General features: G+C 31.6%; 1 protein-coding gene across 1 annotated transcript in view; it reads left to right on the top strand.

The window, feature by feature from the left end:
- LOC143916820 (atrial natriuretic peptide receptor 1) overlaps window positions 1-22,713 on the top strand; it is a 100,413-nt gene that overhangs the window by 22,959 nt on the left and 54,741 nt on the right. The window contains exon 2 of the mRNA XM_077438067.1: window positions 19,901-20,066. Coding sequence (XP_077294193.1) covers window positions 19,901-20,066 — 166 coding nt within the window. The remainder of the gene's footprint in view (window positions 1-19,900; window positions 20,067-22,713) is intronic.

Consider the following 22,713-nt stretch of genomic DNA (forward strand, 5'->3'; position numbering starts at 1 on the left):
GTAAAATGAAAATATAGGTACATACATACATATATCACTAGACTTTGGTGCTTGTAAATGAATGTAGTAACTCTTTGTACATAAAATAAATAAAGTTAAAATATATCCGAGAAACGCCTGGTGTGAAAATGTTATTCCGATTTTTACTCCTATCGGTTGTGCAATGCTTCTCAAGAATATCACATTTATTCAAGACATTATTATACATTCAAGTTTGAGGCGAGAGTTTCGATAACTCAACAGTATTGGTTTTCGAGAAATTCAATATATGTATGTATGTACTTCAATCATATTTTTTACATCGTTCGCATTTCTTTCTGAGAAGAAGCCAGTTTAAACTCCTGCGAAAATTCGATTTGTCGTGTTTGTGACGATTTTGTGAATTTCGACACCGAAATGTCCTTCGAAAATAATTTTTTTCGAAGAAAGATCGTTTTTCAATTAGTGAAAATGTCGTATTTTATATTTGTAGTATTGTATAATGTACGTAGATGGGTTTTGAAAAGTGATATTTTTTACTTTTATTTTTCGTATCAACTTATTCTTTCCATAGAAAATTGAAAGACATTTAAAACATTATGACGCAATATGCAAACAACAACAAATCTAACGATTACATAATTTCCTTATGAACCTTTTTTATATAATCTTAAATATGTAATTAAAAACCATGTAGATATATTCACTGGATAGCCATGATTAAGATTTTTATGACACGTGTCATGTGAAATGTGAAAGCAAACGAGACAACATTCTATTTCGCTCTAGACCTTGTGAAGATAAAAACATGGTATAATATAACGCCTTGCCCTTTTATATTTCCTATAAAAGGTTAAGAATTTCGTACATCCATCGACTGCAAATTAAAAAGGCTTTATGAGCGTAATTTTTTCCATGTTAGAATTCCCACCATCGGCATATCAAACGCGCATAGCAATTCCTAAGAGTGTCTCACGTAAGCGTAATACAATTTCATACATTTTCTTTTTTTTTTGGAAAGACTATATTCATAGCCGACGGAAAGTGCTCGAGAGCGTGGAAAATCTTCGGCGGAAAATCTTCAGCGGAAAACTTCCAAGAGTTTTCGCAAAGACGTGACCGAAAACTTTCGTGCAAACTTTTAACGACCAAAAGAGAATCAATCAAATTCAATCATAGCATCCGGTTGAGTTACTGTATCTGGATTGTATTATTTTCGTGCGAAATAATACACTATTAGCCAAAGTGCACCCTGCTAGTTAAGCTATTGTTTACCAGTGGGTTTGAATCGACATCGAAACATTTACATACATATTTGATCTTGATGATTGCAAATTTTGACGATTATGAAATTATAACGACCCTTTACTGTCACAGTTTGGTACCACAAAAAATCAATTCCATCCAATCCATTCATTATTTTTGCTCTAGGAGCAAATGGAAACAACTAGACACAAGACGATGATAACTGCACTATATGTATGTATGTATATATGGCAAATCTTTGACATGGCGCGTTTATGTGAGTGAAGATCATCATTATTTACACTTTACAGCCATTAAACTTCCACTGCTGGATGAAGGCCTCTCCAGCAAGCTTCCATTATTCTCTGTTTTGCGCAACTCTCATCTCATCCAATACATTTTTCTTATTTCATCCACTCATATTCCTCGTGGCCTCACTTTGAATCTTTTAAATTCTCTTGGGTACCATCCCAGCATTTATTTTTACAAACCTCTTATCCGATCGTTTTCATACTTTTCCACATTGCTCATTTTGGTCATCAATATAAGTAAATGGATTCTCTGCCATTAGGATGGTGCAAAAATATCGTGTAAGACGCGTTTGAAAACGCTCCCACGAAAAAGTGCCTGACTTTTATCATGCGTTTTTTTAGACTATTCTCACTTTTCGCCATGTCAGATTTCAATTGTTTAAACGCCTATAACTTTTTCTTTTTTCCACTCTTTATGTTATTTTTTTCCCACCTTTCGTTCATTCTTCTAGTTACATGACTCGACCACTGCCACTTTAATTTCCTAGGTCTTTCCATTATATCAACTACCTTTCTCATACTTCCAGGGTTGTAGAGTCGCTTCAAAATTTTCTGATTCCAACTCATACTTCGACTTTATTTTATGATTTGACTATAACTCCGACTCTAACTTGAACGATTTTAGTAAGATCGACTTTTCTTGCCAACGTATAAAATTGTTAGTAATAAAAATAATAGCAATCTTCGAAATATACAAAACTAGTTGTTTTCCCCGGCTTCGCTCAGTATTTGTAATATAAACATCTTAAACGTGGCGAAACTAATATTCATTTGTTTTTTTTTATTAAATTTATGTGAATTGAAAAAAAAAATTAACCATATCGAATCGTCTTCATAGAAACTTTGATTTGTTTTCGATGCTCCTAACAAACCTTACATACGTACAAAGTCTCTTTCTAAATTATATATTAGATATAATGAATTTAAAAAATCACTAAAAATTGACCCCAATTTATTGAATTTTTGGCAATGAAATTGGTATACATAAATAAAAAATAAGTAGATGCAGAGTGTATGTATGTATGAGTTTCATACACAAACAATAATTTAATAAAAAAAAGCACAAAACGGAGGAAACAATCGGTTTTGGGTACAACATAAAATGCTCACAATCAACGATTTTATTTATATTGTAATTTAAATTCATGACGTTATTAATTCCAATTTATTAGTGGATTAACTTCAATAAAATTGGAGACTAGTTGACACATACCGTAATACTATCAATTAAAGAAAATAAAAATAAAAAGGAGTCGGTGTCGGTTGATTTACGTCTCGGACTCCGCTTGAAATGCTACAACTCGTGACTCCGACTCCGATTCCACAGCCCTGCATACTTCTTACCCACATATTCCATTTCTTATTTCTTACCATTATACCGAGCGTACTTCTTTTAATTCATCGGACTTTATGCTGAATTTTGGCGTTCGATGCCCAAGATTCTAAGATCAACACTGGCAAAACACATTGATCGAACATATTTTCCTGAGGTCGTGAGCGAAGACGCGCACGATAAATGTAAGCTTTGGACTTTTTGATTTTGATTTTTAAATGCTTTTTATTACTACTAAATTTTATTCACAATACAAATTATATATATTTTAATAGCTACTGATCTACTGATAATTTTCTATTTTACAATTTTAATTTAATTTTGTTAGTAATCATAATATTATATTATTCTAATGTTAATGTACAGCATAATAGAAAAAATAGCTCAAAAACCTATTTACAATTTTATAAATGTTCATAATACATCCAATACATAATACTAATTCAAGACTCTAGGTGTAAGACGATGATCTAAAGCAGATTGTGTTTAGGTAAACTGTGTTTATACCAGAAGGGTATAGACATTTTGTTGTAATCACCGAGACTCTTCACAAGTGTGTTAGTATGGTTATTAGTGATTCTGTCATAGAAACTACTGGTTAGTTTGTTAGTAATGTCTGAAACTAACGGAATATTATATGTATATGGCATGCGGTTGTTTCGAGTTAGTATATATGGGTGTATTATAAATTATTTTTAGGGATTTATTTTGTATTATTTGGAGCTTCGAAGGGTTAGTATTCGAGGCATTTCAAAAGAGACTTTGAATGTATGTAAGGAGAATCGAATTGTCGAATTGTTGTATATCACTAATAACCATACTAACACAAGTGTGTTAGTATGGTTATTAGTGATTCTGTCATAGAATTCACTGGTTAGTTTGTTAGTAATGTCTGTAACTAACGGAATATTATTTATGGCATGCAGTTTTTTCAAGTTACTATATATAGATGTATTATTTTTGATTTTTAAATGCTTTTTATTATTACTAAATTATGTTCACAATATATCTTATATCTATTTTAATAGCTACTGATCTACTGATCATTTTCTATTTTACAATTTAATTTAATTTGGTTAGTTATCATAGTATTATATTATTCTAATTTTAATCTACAGCATAATAGGAAAAAGAGCTCAAAAACCTATTTACAATCCTTGTGTAGGTATATGAGGAGCTGTTCATAGGCGACGCTGAATTGAACACGAACGTGTCTACGTAATGCATCCGGTAACCCTCTCTCCACCCCACGTATCTCAATGTGGACATTTGCATGCTAACACCTTCGCGTTAAAAGGGCGGCAGAAGGACTGGAATCAGGGGGAGGTATGGGGGGATTAACGACCCTCCCGAAAAAAACCCCCTCGACGAGATAACGACCGGTACGTCATCTGGTCTGGGAGTTGGAATCCAGTTCTCGCCGGTATTCGAGACGGTTTAAAACAGATTTTGTGATTCATTAGTTGGTTTATAGATGAATGGGATCAGCATTTTTGATTGATCCTCGCATTAGATAACATGTTGTGTGTTGAGTCGTTGCAATGAACTGCGAGTATTAATATAATTCAATTTAATTGTATGTACCTATTGTATATTGTATATAATGTTGTGTTGTTGAATGTATTTTACTAATTGCATTTCACTACATGACATAATAATTAACCGATTTTGCAATTTATTTAACACTAGTTGTTTTACCCGGCTTCGCTCAGTATTTGTAATATAAACAGCTTAAACACGGCGAATCTAATAGTAAATATTCGTTTGTTTTTTTATTAAATTTATTTGAATCGAAAGAAATATAATATTCAACCAATTGAATTGTCGTCATATAAACTTTGTTTTGTTTACGAAGTTCCCAACCAAAGGTACTTACATATATACATACAAAGTCTTTTTCGAAATTATATATTAGATATGTACGGGTCTTCGTGACGAGCCAGAATGTTAAATTACAGAAAACGCAAATATCGGAAGGCAAAGATCGATTCTGCGCGCGCACATTAATACGGGAGGAAAAGCCTGTTCCTCTTGTTCCTGTTGTACCCTGCTCGCGCAAATTAAGTGAGTATGTACCGTTGACCATGCACCCTTTTTTATCTTTCGACTTAAGATCTTTCGATTTTCAATCTTTGCCTTCCGATATTTGCGTTTTCTGTAATTTAACATTCTGATTCGTCACGGAGACCGGATATGTACATATGTACTGTCATGTTCCAAAACGCAGTTTATATATTTTTACATATGTACCTCCTTTACGTTTCACTTACGATTACAATTCAGGAAAAAATTTGCCTCTTATCCGATCGTTTTCATACATTGCCATATTGCTCATTTTGGTCATCAATATAAGTAAATGGATCCTCCGCCATTACGATGGTGCAAAAATATCGTGTAAGACGCGTTTGAAATTTGAATTTCTGAAAAGTAACTGACGTCTATCCAGTTTTTAATTTTAAACACAGATGGCGGTAGTAAAATAAAATTATTGGTATTTTTATTCGAAATAATAGTTTTATATACAAATTATAGAAGAGGTATATTTTTAAAAAACTTTTTTTTATTACAAGTATATGTACATATGTTTCATTGAGACAACCCTTTACTTTTAAAAAAATCTCTATCCATCTTTTTTTTACAAGCTTTTATTTTACATAATATACGTTCATTTATAATACTTGGTTAACAAACCAAGATTTCTTTATTATCATAAATAAAAACAAATAAAAGCTAAAATATTTTTATGTTCTCTTAGTATTGGAAACGTAAAATATACATTTTATATTCTACACCACTGCTTATATGAAGTGTTATTTTATTTTATTTTATTTTATTTTATTTATTTGGAAAATTTACAGTTTACAGTTTATTAGATTGATAGTAAAAAAAATATAATTATGTTAAGTAAACCATTAATAATTTTCACATATAGGTAAAAAAAGAAAAGCTCAAACATTTAAAATAAGAAACAAAAATGATAATAGAGTAAGATAGTTAAAGAAAACAAAAAAAGAAAAAAAATAGAAATAACAGTATAATAAAAATATCAGAATAATAAGAATAATAATATGATAAAAATTATGAAATAATATAAAAAATATAATATATAACAAAAAACAAAAAGACAAAATAAATACATCAAAATAAAAATTCATAATCATAATCATAAACTTTCATTAAAATTAATCATCGAAAAACAAATTTGCAATAATTACTCTAGCTTGTATAGCATTAATATTAAATAAGTCAAACATAGAAATTGTTAAGATTAGTGTGTTGACGGTGGAGCTTGCACGCCAGATGAATGAGCTTCTTCCATAATTAGAAAAAGTATTAGGTATGTAAAGGAGCTCATTACATCTAGTCATTCTATTTGGTACACGCAATGATAGTCTGCTCAATAATTGAGGACAGTCAATCGAGCTGTTAAGGATGTTCAAAATTGTTGAGATGTCAGCTATCTCCCTTCTTTTGACAAGAGGAAGTAGATGCTGACACCTACAAGCATCTTCATAGGAAGTATAGGTTAATCCAAAACGGCTACTGACGTACCTCAGGAATCTCTTCTGAATGCGCTCCAATCTGTCTCTTGCACCAGAGTAATCTGGGTTCCAAACTTGGGATGCAAACTCAACAATACTTCTTACGTATGCACAATATAGTATTTTGTATGATTTTATAGAAGTAAAGCATTTGGAGGACCGGATGACGAACCCGAGGGCCTTCGACGCTCGAGCTACAACATTGTCAATATGTTTACTAAAGGATAGATCAGAGTTTAAAAAGACTCCCAAATCCCTAATTTCCGATACCCTTGTGAGTCTATGTCCGTTAATTGAATGAGGAAAGTCAACTGGACATAGTTTTCTGGTGAAGGTTATGCAGGAGCATTTTGCTACATTAATTTCCAACTTATTTATGCTGCAATAAGCCTCTAGTCTGAACAAATCATCTTGTAGGGCCAAAGCATCATTTCGGTTGTCTATTCTCTTGAAAATCTTCATATCATCAGCAAATAATAGTACATTTGAATTCTGAAAACATTTTTCAATATCGAAGATGAAAATATTGAATAATAGAGGTCCCAAGAGGGAGCCTTGTGGAACACCAGAAGGAATATTCATCCATTTCGATATAAATCCATTTAATGAGACAGCCTGTGATCGACGCGTAATGTATGAGGTGAACCATCTATAGAGATCACCATGAATACCGATCTGTAAGAGTTTTTCAAGGAGAATATCGTGATCAATCTTGTCAAATGCCTTACTATAATCTGTATATATAGTATCAACCTGAGACCGATCGTTCATGGCATTAGTAACGAAATCATTAAATAGTAGTAAATTTGTTGTAACTGAGCGTCCTTTCTGAAAACCATGTTGTTGCATACTAAGAGATTGCGAGATAGCTGGAAAAAGTTGGTCGTACATGTTATGTTATGCTTATTCTATGTGTTATAGTATGCAGTGGCGGACTGGGACTGAAATCAGTGCATGCCAGGAGTCAAAGGGGGCCCCCCAGGGTTAAAAAAATTTGTCCCCCCCCCCCCCATATAACTAAATTTTCTTCTTTCCATCACGCTAAAAATCAAGGGAAAAAATTTTTTTTTTTCAAAAATGGGAATAAACAAATTTAGGTAAAAGAAAAATGGCAAAAGCAAAATAGATCCATAAATTACATTGTATATTTCGTTTTAACCCTTGTCCTAGGTAAATAGAATGCATCATAAAAGAATCAGGGACGTCATTTCAGCTTTTTCTTGGGCTGGCAAAGATTGGTCAAATTTAATTTTTTTTCAAAAAATCTTTTTATATCGGAATAAAAATGGAAAATATTCTTTGAATACACCTTATTGAGTTATAAAATATGGAAAAAATAAGCTTATATTTGAAAAAATATTATGTAAAAAGCGAAAAAAGCGCCGCAGGCGAAAATTTTTTTCCAAAAATCTTCACATGGTCAACAAAAATCGACCATCAAACTGAGTCATTAAAAAACTATCAATTAACTTAATTTCTACCGACTGTCTTTTCACTTTATCTATGTTCATATGTACGTAATAACTAGAGGTAGGATAGTCACAGTGCTATCCATTGTTCGTCAAACCTTTAACAATGCATTTACAACCTTTGAACAATACACGGCCCCCTCAGGCTCCGGTGACTAGTAATAACAATAGATAAAGTTTTGTGATCATGCGAAAATTCGAACTCAGAATCGATCACTGATCACGTTTACATAATATAGAAAAATGTGTGTGGCTCTGTCTGAGTGTGTGTAAAATTTCGTGAACACCCGTTAACCGAAAGTGACAGTTTACTCCTGTTAGCAGTTTACCGGATTTTTCTTCCACTATTTTAATCGACCCTTTAAATATGTCTGTTCTTCACGATTTTATGTATAATTCCTTGTATCAAGTGATGAAAATATAATAAAAAAAATCATTAAATTTAATTAACCAAAAGTGGGATTTTTTCCTCTTAAAAAAGTAAAAAAAATTTTTACCACACCCCTGAACGTATCAAGCTGAAAATTTATATTTTTATTCTTTATGTACTAAATTTGATGAGGTTTTGGTCAGAAAGCAATTTTATTAAATAACTAAAACTTGTTTTGGACCGAATTCGTTACACAAGAAGTTTAAATCCATCTCATTCGTTGTTTTGTGAGATAATGGACGTCTGCAAATAAAATAAAAATAAAAGAAATAAAATCATTTGTGATCGAACCGATTCAGTAAAATATTAATTTAAAACATTTCTTGAAAACAAAAAATATACGAACTTTCGGAAAAATAAACGTTACACATCTGTTTTTGAGACAAAATAAAGTAAAGGGGACCTTTCTAACGATTCGCTTCATAGGATGGACAAATTTTACCCAAAGCATACCACTTAAAAACCAAAATATGCTTTGAAATAATATTTTTTTTTTCAAAGCACATTGCAGCGATTATTTTATTAGTTACCCAAAAGTAACATACACAAGAAATAAACGTAGTATTCATAGATCCATAGTATCCCATTAATCATTAAATTCATAATATTTTCTAAATTCACAATATTCCTTAATTTAGGGGGGCGAGTACCCCCTATGCCCCCCCCCCCAAATTACGTCCCTGAAAACGATGCATAATATTTTCAATTAAATGTTAATCGAAAATCGGGATTTTGGGGAAGGGGCCCCTATCCTATATTTCTATATACATGGATGTGTCTAGATTAGGAATAGATTTTATATTCGGAAACTGTTTACAATTGTGTATTTAAATCTTACTATATCGTCGAAGTATAATCAAATGTTATTTCGAAAGTATGAAGTAAATTTAAATAGCTGGTTGATGATGAATCGTCCTAACAAAATTGGTTTAAGCAATTCAGTTTATATTATTCACGGAAATTTGTTTATTACCATTTTTATTTCAGTAGGTAGTTGTTACATAGGTATTGGTATATACATAATATTGACGTTGGAAATGGGCCCGGCAAAAGGGCCCACGCCAATGTTGAAACTTACATTTCGAGCCTAATAAAAAAAGTTAACCAATCCTTGGGCTGTTAAAGCAGGTATTAGTTGTTTTTGTATATCGTAAGAAATTTGTTTTGTTGAAATACACAAACTTTAGGTCCCAAAGTGCAATATCCTATAAATTTTTACACACGTGAAATAGATAAAAAGTTATTTAATTTTACTGAGGGCCCATATTTTCTAACAGAACGTGGGGCCCACATGCCATCGGGCATGTTCGCTTGTATGGCCAGTCCGCCACTGATAGTATGTATGCATGTACCTATACATATGTACATATATGTAGTTTCAAAAGGATTAACTTCCATTATGTCAACTACAGTTTCGACTTTAATCCTTTAATACATTTGCTTCACATTTAAACACGTATTTTATATGACGCGGGTTAGATTTATATTCAAGTACAAATAAAAGATCAAAACCACTTCAAATTAAAGTTAAATCTTTGATCTCATACTTAAAGTTCCAAACGGATGAGACTTGTTTGAAATATGTCTAAGAAACCATCTTTATATGTATGTATGTACATACATATACACAATAATAAATATACATATGTACATAATATAATACGATGATCTTAAATTGAATCCAAATAAACACGCACCATTTCAATTTAATATTATTTATATGAAAAAGGAATTTGGGTAACTTATTTGATTCAAATCAAAAGTTGATTCTATTGTTTTTTTTTTATATTAAAATAGTGGTTTTACTCAGCTTCGCTCTGGATTTGGAATATAAACAGCTTAAACATGGCAAAGCAATCAAATATTAAACATTAATTTGTGTTTTTATTAAATTTATTTGAATCGAAAAAAATAATATTCGACAATATCGATGTCGTCGTAAAAGAAACTTTGATTTGTTTTTGATTCTCCCAACAATTCGATTCTCCTTACATACATTCAAAGTCTCTTTTGAAATGCCTCGAATACTAACCCTTCGAAGCTCCAAATAATAGAAAATAAATCCCTAAAAATAATTTATAATACACCCATATATACTAACTCGAAACAACCGCATGCCATATACATATAATATTCCGTTAGTTTCAGACATTACTAACAAACTAACCAGTAGATTCTATGACAGAATCACTAATAACCATACTAACACACTTGTGAAGAGTCTCGGTGATTACAACAAAATGTCTATACCCTTCAGGTATAGCACACAGATTACCTAAACACAATCTGCTTTAGGTCATCGACTTTAGAGAGTCTTTAATTCCTATTATGTATTAGATGTATTATGAGCATTTATAATAATTGTAAATAGGTTTTTGAGCTATTTTTCATATTATGCTGTACATTAACATTAGAATAATATAATACTACGATTACTAACAAAGTTAAATTAAAATTGTAAAATAGAAAATGATCAGTAGATCAGTAGCTATTAAAAGAGATATAAGATGTATTGTGAACATAATTGAATAATAATAAAAAGCATTTAAAAAATAAAATCAAATTTATATATTAGATTTTAAGTAATAGATTTTGTTTGTTGGTATCTATTCACTTTATTCTAATATTTTTGTCATAGATTATTATATAATATCGATGTGTTATAATTAAAGCACATGTGTCATGATACATATATTTACGTTTGAATTTTGTTTGGGTCTCTACACATGTTCCATTTTCTACTTCTCGTATTATGTAAACAAAAACACTTAATTTCAACTCATCTCATACAATATGGAAAATTTACCGAAAACACAACAATTTTCATCGCGGAATAGAGGAGCACTCGTTGGCTTTCGATTATCCATTATGTACATTCTAGGAGACACTGTCGTGTCGGAAAATGCACCCGTTCCCTGCAAAATATACATCATATAATCCGGGTCGACTTTTCAACTGAAAATTTTCCTTATTTTCGCAGAGGAAAATTCAATCTTTGACCGCGAGCTACACTGAATACACATTCCAATGAATATTTGATCTGCGTATTCCGAGAACTCGGATACTCGCTGTGTTATTGAAGTTTTTCCAGAAGACACGGACGCCTTTTTCTCCTTACGCAAAGGAAAACAATTTTTCCTTGACACATTCTTATAAAACAGACTAGGCCATGAGTAGAGAAGCAAATCACTTCGTCAGCAAATTAACTACGAAGCGTATAGTCAAACGTAAGAATATTAAATTAAATATGATTCAAATTCTACATTTCATTTTAAAATCCAATTCTAATATATTAAATAATTCTTATGACAAGATTTTATTATAATCATATATGCATTTATATTTTGATAAGCTTCGAAATAATTAATTAAATTGAGCAGTTTAATCCACAGCATAATTAGGCTCAATAATGTCAGTTAAAGTGAAAGGGTTCAATTTTTTTTATATATTAATATATTTTTCATTCAAGGACAAATTTTCTATTGATTTTCACCGATTTATGAATATAAAAGTGTTGACTATATATTTTTGAAATATTAAATTCGGTAATTATGTGTATATTCGTTATGGATTATGTAATAACTCTTTACAAATATCAGTACTAGTCTATTTACATATATTATCCAGCACTGCACGTCAATAGTTTGGCACAGCACCGCACGGAAATTACTACTTATGTATGTTCAAAACCAGCAGCATAGATCAATGGCTAACGTGTGATGCTTTCAATTGTGAGGTCACGGGTCCAATCCCTGGCTGTGCTGCTGATCAGAGCTTGTATATGTGACTCTAAGGTCGATCGTTTCCTATCCAAGTTTGCCAATTCATTGAAACGGTTCCAACAAATTGGCATCCCTGTCCTATTTCTCGCAAAATTTGAGCTTACAGCCAGTGCCGGCCTTACATCCAATGGGGTCCTCGGGCAATGTTTTCTAAGCACCCTTAGAAAAAAATTTCGCCTTTGCATTCTAATCTAAAATTTTGTATGGCTTTTGGCGCTCTAATTTTAAAATTGAAAGCGTCTTTGACGCAGCGAGCGGCGCCCTAACTTATTTGGCGCCCTCGGGCGCCACTCGACCCAGCCCCCCCCCCTAAAACCGGCACTGCTTACATCATATCGAATTCGTTGATTTATAAAAATGCTGCAAATTTGCTCATAAATGTTTCTGTGGATGTTAATCGATGTTTGTATTTGCCTTGTATAATACTTTTGTACAATTTTTTTTTACCATAGATGTCGTGTTTAATATAAATAAATGGGTATACAAATATAAAAACCTGTATATATTTCGAGTTTTTCAACATCTCTAAATTCGGCGATTTATAAAAATGCTGCGAAAATCCCATTTTTTTCAAATTTGTCAAATTTATGTATTGATGAATCTACGATTCTCTGATAAATTTCCTCTATAATCCGTTTTTCGATGTTTGTAATTGACTAGGAAGGCGTATTGGGGCTTACCTGTTAGTTCTTCCTGATAAATAATTACTGTATGTATTTATGTATGTAAAAAAATACCACACACCATCGCCCAATGTCAGCACGTTCATATGTACTTGTGATTTGGACGAGCTCAAGGGAAAAACGGCTTACATAAACATTATATTACATTATCGTCAAATCAATATAGTCACAATATGAAGTTTCCAAAAATATTTAATGCACACGGCAACACCTCCATTAGTACGGGTGCACTCGCCACTATGACGTCATGCGTGAATACTTCTACAGAGGCCAAAGAATACAGGTTTTGCTCGATACGCTTAGGTGGCATGTATTGCTGTATAATATGAATAGATCGTGTTGGTTACTTCGTTTACGTGCAGTTGCTGGCTTGGTCTGTGCTGGTTTATAAACAAACCTTTATGTGTAACTGGAAAATTTAGTAATTGGATCGGTTCAGAAGTTCGAAGTGATGATGTACACATGAAATGTATTTGAAAATCGTGTTTTTTGAATTTTATATTTAAATGCTTTTTATTATTACTAAATTATGTTCACAATAAATCTTATATATATTTCAATAGCTACTGATCTACTGATCATTTTCTATTTTACAATTTTAATTTAATTTGGTTAGTAATCATAGTATTATATTATTATAATGTTAATGTACAGCGTAATAGGAAAAAGAGCTCAAAAACCTATTTACAATTGTGTTTATTGAATGAAAATATGTACACTAATATTCCGAAACTGTATTCGTCAGTCATGGTCCAAAAGTAATCGGGTTGTTACTTATAGCCAAACATGTACTATACATTATATATATATATATATATATATATATATATATATATATATATATATATATATATATATATATATATATATATATATATATATATATATGTATATATATATATATATATATATATATATATATATATATATATATATATATATATATATATATATATATATATATGTAAATATGTATATATAAAGTGCATCATACATACATACATATATTTTTAAGATAAATATTTCCATTTCGCGTTTCGTAATCGAGTGTCGCTTTATCGAACACGTTTTTTTTTATCTACGACTAAACTTCGGGTTTCGGGTTAATTTTACAGGCCAGTCTCTTTGTTCGGCAGGGGCACAGGGGCGTGCAAGGGGAGCTTTGAGAGGGGTCTTTGACGAAACCTATGATTTGAATCAGAGTGTTGAGCGACGAGGCTGTTATTTTTGTCCGACGACGGAGAAAAAGTGTCGACGTATTATTATTCGGTCGATTTGTCCGTGGAATGAATCATTAGTGAATATTCGTTATGTAAGTATCATAACATATAACCATAAACTTACATATGTGTGTAAAAGGTTAGCTCGACGTACAGTGGTTAATGTTTACACATGCATATGAGCATACATATGTATGTATAACCATTTTTAGAAAAATTTGACTTATGTATATTTATGTGCAAGTTTAAAATTCATAGATGTCTCGTTAATATTGAGATTTTCAGAGTCTCGTAATTCAGTGACTTATGTTATAAAAATGCTGTATTGTTTGTAATTGGCCAGGAAGTTGCATTGGGGTTTACTTGTAAGGCCTTCCTTGTATTATATATACATACATACATACATCGTATATGTATTATATTATATCGTATGGTGATGATAAATAGATGATTTCTTAAATATAATTTCTAATGATATACAATATGAGTACGAATGAATGCAAAACGATACGATATCATATAATATATCACCATACGATATAATATAATACATATACAATGTATGTATATACCAGGAAGGCCTGACAGGTAAACCCCAATGCGCCTTCTTGGCCAATTACAAACCATGCAACATTTTTATTACATGAGACACTGAAAAACTAGAAATTAACGAGACATCTATGAATATTAAACTTGCATATAAATTTTATTGTACATGAATCATACTCAAATAGTGGTGACATAGTGGGTAGGATGGTTTTTAGCCAATTTAATGGAGGAACCGTTTAAACAATGAAATCACAAAAATTAACTCTGATAGGAAACGATCGAATTGGAGTCACAAATGTCAAAAAGTCTGACCAGCAGCATTACAGATATACTCGGAATAAATTCTTTTCAATCGAGGTCAACTCACGGGATGGAATTTCAATGTAGAGATTAAGTGAGTAGTGCTTGTTGACCATTGGTTTACAGGCGCCAATCACCCGATACTATATATATGTGTAAGTCTTTCACTCCGGTGGTGGAAACCTCTCTACACGTCCACGCTACAGTGTTATTAACCTTTCCACCGCGTACGACTACTATACATGTCCTAGCGAACATGCCCTCAGCGCGTGAGACACGCATAGATGTCTTGGAAGTTCCAACCTGTATAAGAGCCGTCTATTGTGTTAAAATTTTATAACTTGGTTGAAAATATTACTAAATGTATACTTTACCAAATTCAATAGATGGCAGTAGTCAAAAAAATTCAATATAGGCTAAAATAATTTGTAAAATATTACAACCTATATTTATAGTTGAAAACGCGATAACAAAATCCGCAAAAAAAGCAGCCGCGTACAGGGCATGTTCGCTAAATTTGGTGACGCGGGCAAAGGGTTAACCAGCAGCATAGCTCGGTCATTAAGCTTCTGCCTAACACCGATAGACGCTATGGGATTTTCTATGGGATTTCTACATATTTTCTTAGATACAATATACTGACCGGGTGCAATATACATAGGTGCAATGATTGACATTTATGGTCAATCATTGCAAAGTAGCATTGCAAGCATTTATACAATGCGAGTTCATACAAAAATTATCTACAGAGACATCCAAGGAGGATCTTTTGTAACAATTTTATTAGCCAGCAGCATAGCTCGGTCGTTCTTAGCTTCTGCCTAACACCGAGAGGCGCCGGGTTCGATCCCATGAGCTGACCTGAAAATAATTTTTCTGAGTGTATCTGTAGTGCTGCTGGTCAGACCTGGATATTTGTGACTCCAGGTCGATCGTTTCCTATCAGAGTTTGCCAATTTTCTCTGATTTCATTGTAGAAACGGTTCCCGATTAAAAATTGGCTAAGAACCTTCCTACCTACTATGTCACCACTATTTGAGTATGATTCATGTACAATAAAATTTACGTACAATTCATAGATGTCTCGTTAATTTGCGAGTTTTCAGTGTCGCGTCATTCAGCGACTTGTATAATAAAAATGATGTATTGTTTGTAATTGGTCAGGAAGGCGCATTGCGGTTTACCTGTAAGGCCTTCCTGGTATAAAATATAATAAAATAATAAATAAATAAATAACAGTATTATTATGTACATATATTAGCGAATTTATCATATCAACCGGAACACTCAATACAGACGCAGGCGTAGTATTTGATATAATAATATGTTTTTTACTCGTTATGCAAATCTACAGTTTTAAATTTATACCAACTGAGACCGTATACGGTTTTTGAATGAGGTTGATTTACTTGGAAGGGTTTGTTTTTAAAGTATCATCCACCCGTGCAATGCTGGGCAATTCAAATGTATTCTACACATTAACATACATACATAATATATTGTATAATAATAACAAAGATGAAACACATTTTCATTCTTATCGACGTGAAACTTTCGATCGGGTCGGAAAAGCCGTGTGTAATTAAGCGGTCGTGAATTTGTAAACTGCTTTCGAGAATTTTATATAGTCGAGGGTGGGTCGTTAGATTTGTATTATAGATTTAACGTAATAATAACGAATATTTTTAACGCTCGACAACGTTCAGAATGGTTAGTAATTTCCCGTTGCGATGGACCGAATTGAAAATTCGTCTCGACAATAATTGAATCACCTGAACTTTACGGGGAATATAAGGGAGGGGGGGGCGGGGAGAGAGGTATAAAAAAATGTTGGCAATTTAATTTTCTCGAGAGTTTTCCGCAAAAGATGGCGTTTCCTGGACCCGCGTCAAAATACGGTTCGAAAATTCGACTACCACTCTAAAAAATGGAGTGTCAACTTTTTCGTGAAATAGTGGATCAACTCTGCGAATGATCGTTTGTGTTTGTGTATCAGATTGAGGTCGAAGTATTCGAATATGTGTGAATATTTATTATTTGATAGATGAAGCGTCTTATTCTGAAAGATGTATCATTTTCCGACGTATTCCATTTGTTTCAATCGAATATCATTTTGATGAATGACGGACATTATCAATACATATGTATATAGGTATATAATATTATGTATTATTTTATGAAAATGAATGGAGACGATCACAAAATAAATTATTGTAAAAAAATATTGGTAAATAGGTATTGATCGTACAGTGCAAATAATGGAAAATTGGTAAATTTTAAACACGCTTACAAATTCATCGTAAATACTATTGAATTGATGATTTTTAATGTTGTATTCAAGCTGAAAGGGTTCAAATACATATTCGTAACTAGCATTAGAGTCAAAGCTAGAGTTTAAGTCGGGGTTGAATATTTTTAATCTCCCCAGTCTGTAGTTTCAGGCCGCCTTATTAATTCCTGGATTATAATACAGTGTTCTACAGAATTCATAAATTTTCCTTAAAAGGTTTCGTAAAATAAATTATATAAACAAGTAATGTTTTGTAAAAAGAAATTGTAAGAAACAAAAAACTTTTTTGGTAGATATGACATTTGAAATTTACATAATTATATGTATGTATATGTGCTAGGTCCATTACCTAAATATTTCTCGGTAAATAACCACTTTTACCGGTAAATGATAAACTACGTTTTATCACATTCTTTGCCTTTAATTTGTCTTCTGGCAACACTGGTCCAAAGCAGTGCTACCACTACACAAACCACGTGCACAAAAATCGGCGGAAAAACACTTATGTACTTAAGTAACAAAGAAACATTAATTGTTCGCATAAAGGAACGGCGAATTCATTATCCTGATGTTTTGCAATATCTATGAACTCCATTTTATTAGACGATGATGAAAATGGTATGTAGTTTTAATACAACCAATACATATACAATAATGAAAAATAGTAGAGGCTATAGAACGGATTTAAAATTAAGATAAAGTAAATGTATCAGTTTCAGATATCCGATGATGATATGGCAGTACGATTGAATGTATTTTATAAGTAAAAAAAATGCTTAAGGTAGAAATAAAATGGAAGTCAGTTTGGGAAAGGAACCTTCCCAGGAGAAAGAAAAGTAATTATAGAGCTTGTGAGAAAGGAAATTCCTTTTTTTTTCAAAAAGAAAAGAATAAGACGAAGATATTTTAAAATGGCTTTTGAAAACAGCAACAATTTTAAAGAAACAATTTTTAGAATTTTAAAAGTCAAAAATATACTCTTTTATGACACATTTTTTTCTAGTAATATTATGAGCTTATTTCGCTAATTTGTCACTCAACCACGTTTATAACGATTGACTTTTTATCTCAATATTTTTTTATTATCCAAATGCACTAATTCGAGCGGCAAATGATTTTAAATTGAGCTAAAGTATAGACCGTATGCGTATTGTCAAGAGTGAGATAAAGAATGGAGAGCGCATCACTCTATCTCACTCGCTCACATTTTCGGATGACCGTCACCGCACTGAATGTCAAAAATCGAAAATGTTCGTTTACCATGCATACATATAAAAAACGGTTTTTATATATATATGTATATATATATATATATATATATATATATATATATATATATATATATATATATATATATATATATATATAGATATATATATATATATATATATATATATATATATATATATATATATATATATATATATATATATATATATATATATATATATATATATATATATTTTATTTATTTTATTGTCACAAATCAATACACACTCGCCATTACAGATTTGCTCCAATGCGACGGGTGTACGTTAATGAAATATATAAACAATCAGAAATCAGAAATACAGTAATACATACATATACAATCAGAATATATAGAATATAACAATTAATCAGAAATAATAATCATAGTGACATCTATGGATTTCAGATTACTGTGTATAATTAATACAAATTATACACAGGCAGATTTTTGTGACAACAGGATTAGATTTAATACCAATTTTCAGGAACCGTTTCAGCAATGATCAGATAAAATTGGCAAACTCTGATAGAGAAACGATCGATTTGGAGTCACAAAACCCCCAAATCTAACCAGCAGTGGCGAGGACACGAACCTATGACCTCGGTGATGCTAAATATATACGCTATCACTAAGCCAAACTGCTGGCTGTATATATATATATATATATATATATATATATATATATATATATATATATATATATATATATATATATATATATATATATATATACATATATATATATATATATATATATATATATATATATATATATATATATATATATATATATATATATATATATATATATTAACCGTTTTTTATATGTATGCATGGTAAACGAACATTTGATCAGTGGCGTGCGGTAAAACTCTCTCTCCCCCCGTCATACATCCTTACTTAATTTGCGCGAGCAGGATACAAGAGGAACAAGAGGAACAGGCTTTTCCTCGCGTATCCTGCGCGCGCACATTAAACAAGGCTGTAGGACAAAAAGAGAGATAATTTCACTGCATGCCACTGATATATATATATATATATATATATATTATATATACATATACAAAGTACCGTTTACCATGCACCTTTTTTCTGATCTTTCGATTTTCGATATTTGCTTTTTAGATCTTTTGACTTTCGGTGCCGTGAGGTACACCCCACATTTTCATACCTAAATTTAGGAGCGATGACCATCCCCGCCTAGGATATTTCATATTGTACTTTAAAATCATATGATTTTAATCAAACACCCGTGTAATTATTGTAATTTCACTGTAACATATACACATGTACATTCATATAATGAAATGACAATTAGTTTAGATAAAAAAACCCTATTTAATCTGTCATTTTATGAAATAAACAAATCAATTTTTGAATCGCCATATGTTTTGACGATTTCATGCAGCAGGCAACGTTTCATGAAGTATTTCATGAAATGAGGAATTTTACGATGCGGGTGTGACGTATACATGTATTCACCATTAACATTTATTATTATTATATTAATTACAGTTACCCGATGTGCTCTGGAAGTACAGCACCCGGAAAAGCCGCCGATATGTACTTCAAAAAGAACGTCATAGCCTTCATAGGACCTGCCTGTGCTTTCGCTTTGGAACCCGTGGCGAAACTCGCAGCATATTGGAACATATCAATCATCACTGGAATGGGAGATCAGGTTGTTTTGTATTTTGTATTCCAAACCCCTTCTTTCCGCAGGTTATTAAACCCCACGTGTAATATGTATGAACTGGGAAACACACGTGTCGTATGCGATATTGTAACTGGAACTTCGCATAATCCTCTCCGCGTCGTTTAATTATGCAAAAGCTATTTCGTGTCCGAGAGCGCGAAACTTTAAATGTATAGACGTATATATGTATGTATGTATGAATGTATGGTTGGAGTCAATTATCACTAGAAGGGTATGCCGAATATAAATACTCTAAATACTAATTGTTTTCACGTTCATTAGTATAGTTACAACGTGGGATGGTTATACTTTAATTACATATATCTATTGACGAAACTGAGCACGCAAACTTTTTGGTGTAAATTACAAAAAAAAAAAACAAACAAAATAACTCTGGATATTCTGTGGGATATACAAATACATATGTACATACATATGAGTTGCTATATTTGAATGTGGTGGAAGTCCAATTTTCAGTTCCGAAAACACTATTTCAGTTTGATTTAATTCACAGATTGTTATTACTAATTTTAATTCGATATGTCCAGAATCTTGCAAAAGCAGAATTAACTTCTTACAAACCACCAATATTTTTAAATATTGCAAAATTGAAATATTGAAATTAAGAAAAGTGGACTTACGACACGTACAAATTTAACCGCTCATACGTACATATGTATGTATATTGGATTCATCAAAATGTTTATTTTATTGAATAATAAAACTACTCGCGTATTTTAGGAATCAAAAATAAATCATTTCAGTATTCGTACTGGTTGACGGACTATTGGCCGAATGGACAATTGGCCAAATGAAGCACACTCGTTGCGTTGGAGCGATCTGTTATGGTTGATTGAATAAAAAATAAATAAAACAATCGGCCAAATGTCCATTCGGCCAAAAGTCTACGTAATCACGTAATTGAGAGGAAAAGGTCTCTTAAACTATTGGGAAGCCCTGGTTTAATGTGCATATATATTTACGTGCAGGGCCGACGAGGGGGGGGGGGGTAAGGGTATGCAAATAGCCCGCAAATAATATGTACATTTTTAGCAAAAGTATAAAAGCATTATTTGGCCGTTATACTCTTAGGGATTTTTGGATACTAAGCAAAATGGTATAACTGTTTTCGAGTAACGGATTTTACCTACTTATGGCATAATAAAATTTAGGGAAAGATCCGTTCAGAATGGTCAGTTCCCTCGTCACAATATTCAAAACAAATTAGTAAAATAACCCTTGGACAGTTAAAATTACGAGATTAGTGCATTTTTACATAGATAATAAAGATAAAATCTTTCATATTTACTTATTTGCAAATTTGCTATGAAACTTTTAACTTAAAATTGAAAATGTGATGCATGTGATATTCCTAGAATAATTCAACAGAAATATGCTAATAAATGATTGATTTTAATCGTTAAAAGTATCCGTTTGTCTTTCGACTTCAGGAAAGCACATTATTCAAAACCCGTTAAAATTTTGCTGTATTAATTTGCCGGATTTTCTCTCTACGGCCCTGCTTACGAGTTTTGTTCATATCATATATGTATGAACATAATACATAGTATATTATGTATATTTATCATATGCTAAAAATAGTCGGGATATGAAAGGAAATTCATTTTAGTGTTGTCTTTTATAATTTCTCATTCGCGATTAAAATTCACTGACGCGATACTGACGGATCACTGAGGCGTCGAATGGAGTTTTCCACGGCCGGAAAAGTTACACTTCAATTTATGATAATTAGTTTTTCTTTATTGTATTATTGTAGCTTTGAAATTCGCGCTCATACTAAAACTTTCAATTCTGTAGGCTTTTATTGTTTTAAGATCCAATTTATTATACTCAATACAAATAAATATTCTCTCGATGAAATATACAATATTACGATTTCGTAACATAAGAGCAAACAAACGTAAATTAGTAAGTAGACTATCATTAGATTTTATGACTTTGAATGAAAATTATGAAACTAAGGGTAACTCTTTGGGTTTCAGTTGTGCAATGTATGCATATCAATATACATATGTACATATGCATATACGATTTACATTTCCTATTAATTTAAAGTATTTCACACATTCTTTTGTGAAATACTTTGTTCCATCGTCGAACCTAATATCAATATCAAGTCTCGGAAGAATGGGGAAAGAAAAAGTGGTAGGGAATGAATTATCTTTGTTATGTGTTCAACGATTATTACACGGAAAAGCTAAAAGCTGCCATCGGAAAACTATAATAATGATCTTTTATATACGGATTAAATTTATATCTCAATCTATTTATATAAAAACCTCCCATTTGCACGGATAATAAATTTTATGAAAATTCACGTAAATTGAAGTATGAATTTCTTACAAAATGATTTCAGGAAAAACTGTGTAAATAGACGCACATATGGAAAATTTATATTAGAAAATAATAGATCAATTTGATTAATCTATTTACACGAGAAATAATTTTCCTTTTTATTATTATTATTAATGATTTGGTCAAATAATAATAAAGTAACATTCCAAAGCCTCGTTATTTGTTTCCACGGGCTCCGTACTGATTTGTTCTGAGGTAATCGTTTCGCGAGCCGAGTCCCTTGCCATATGTGTTATGATTGTGTTATTTTAACAAA

This window comes from Arctopsyche grandis, chromosome 9, assembly GCF_051622035.1.
Source record: "Arctopsyche grandis isolate Sample6627 chromosome 9, ASM5162203v2, whole genome shotgun sequence".
In the NCBI taxonomy this organism is placed as follows: Eukaryota; Metazoa; Arthropoda; class Insecta; order Trichoptera; family Hydropsychidae; genus Arctopsyche; species Arctopsyche grandis.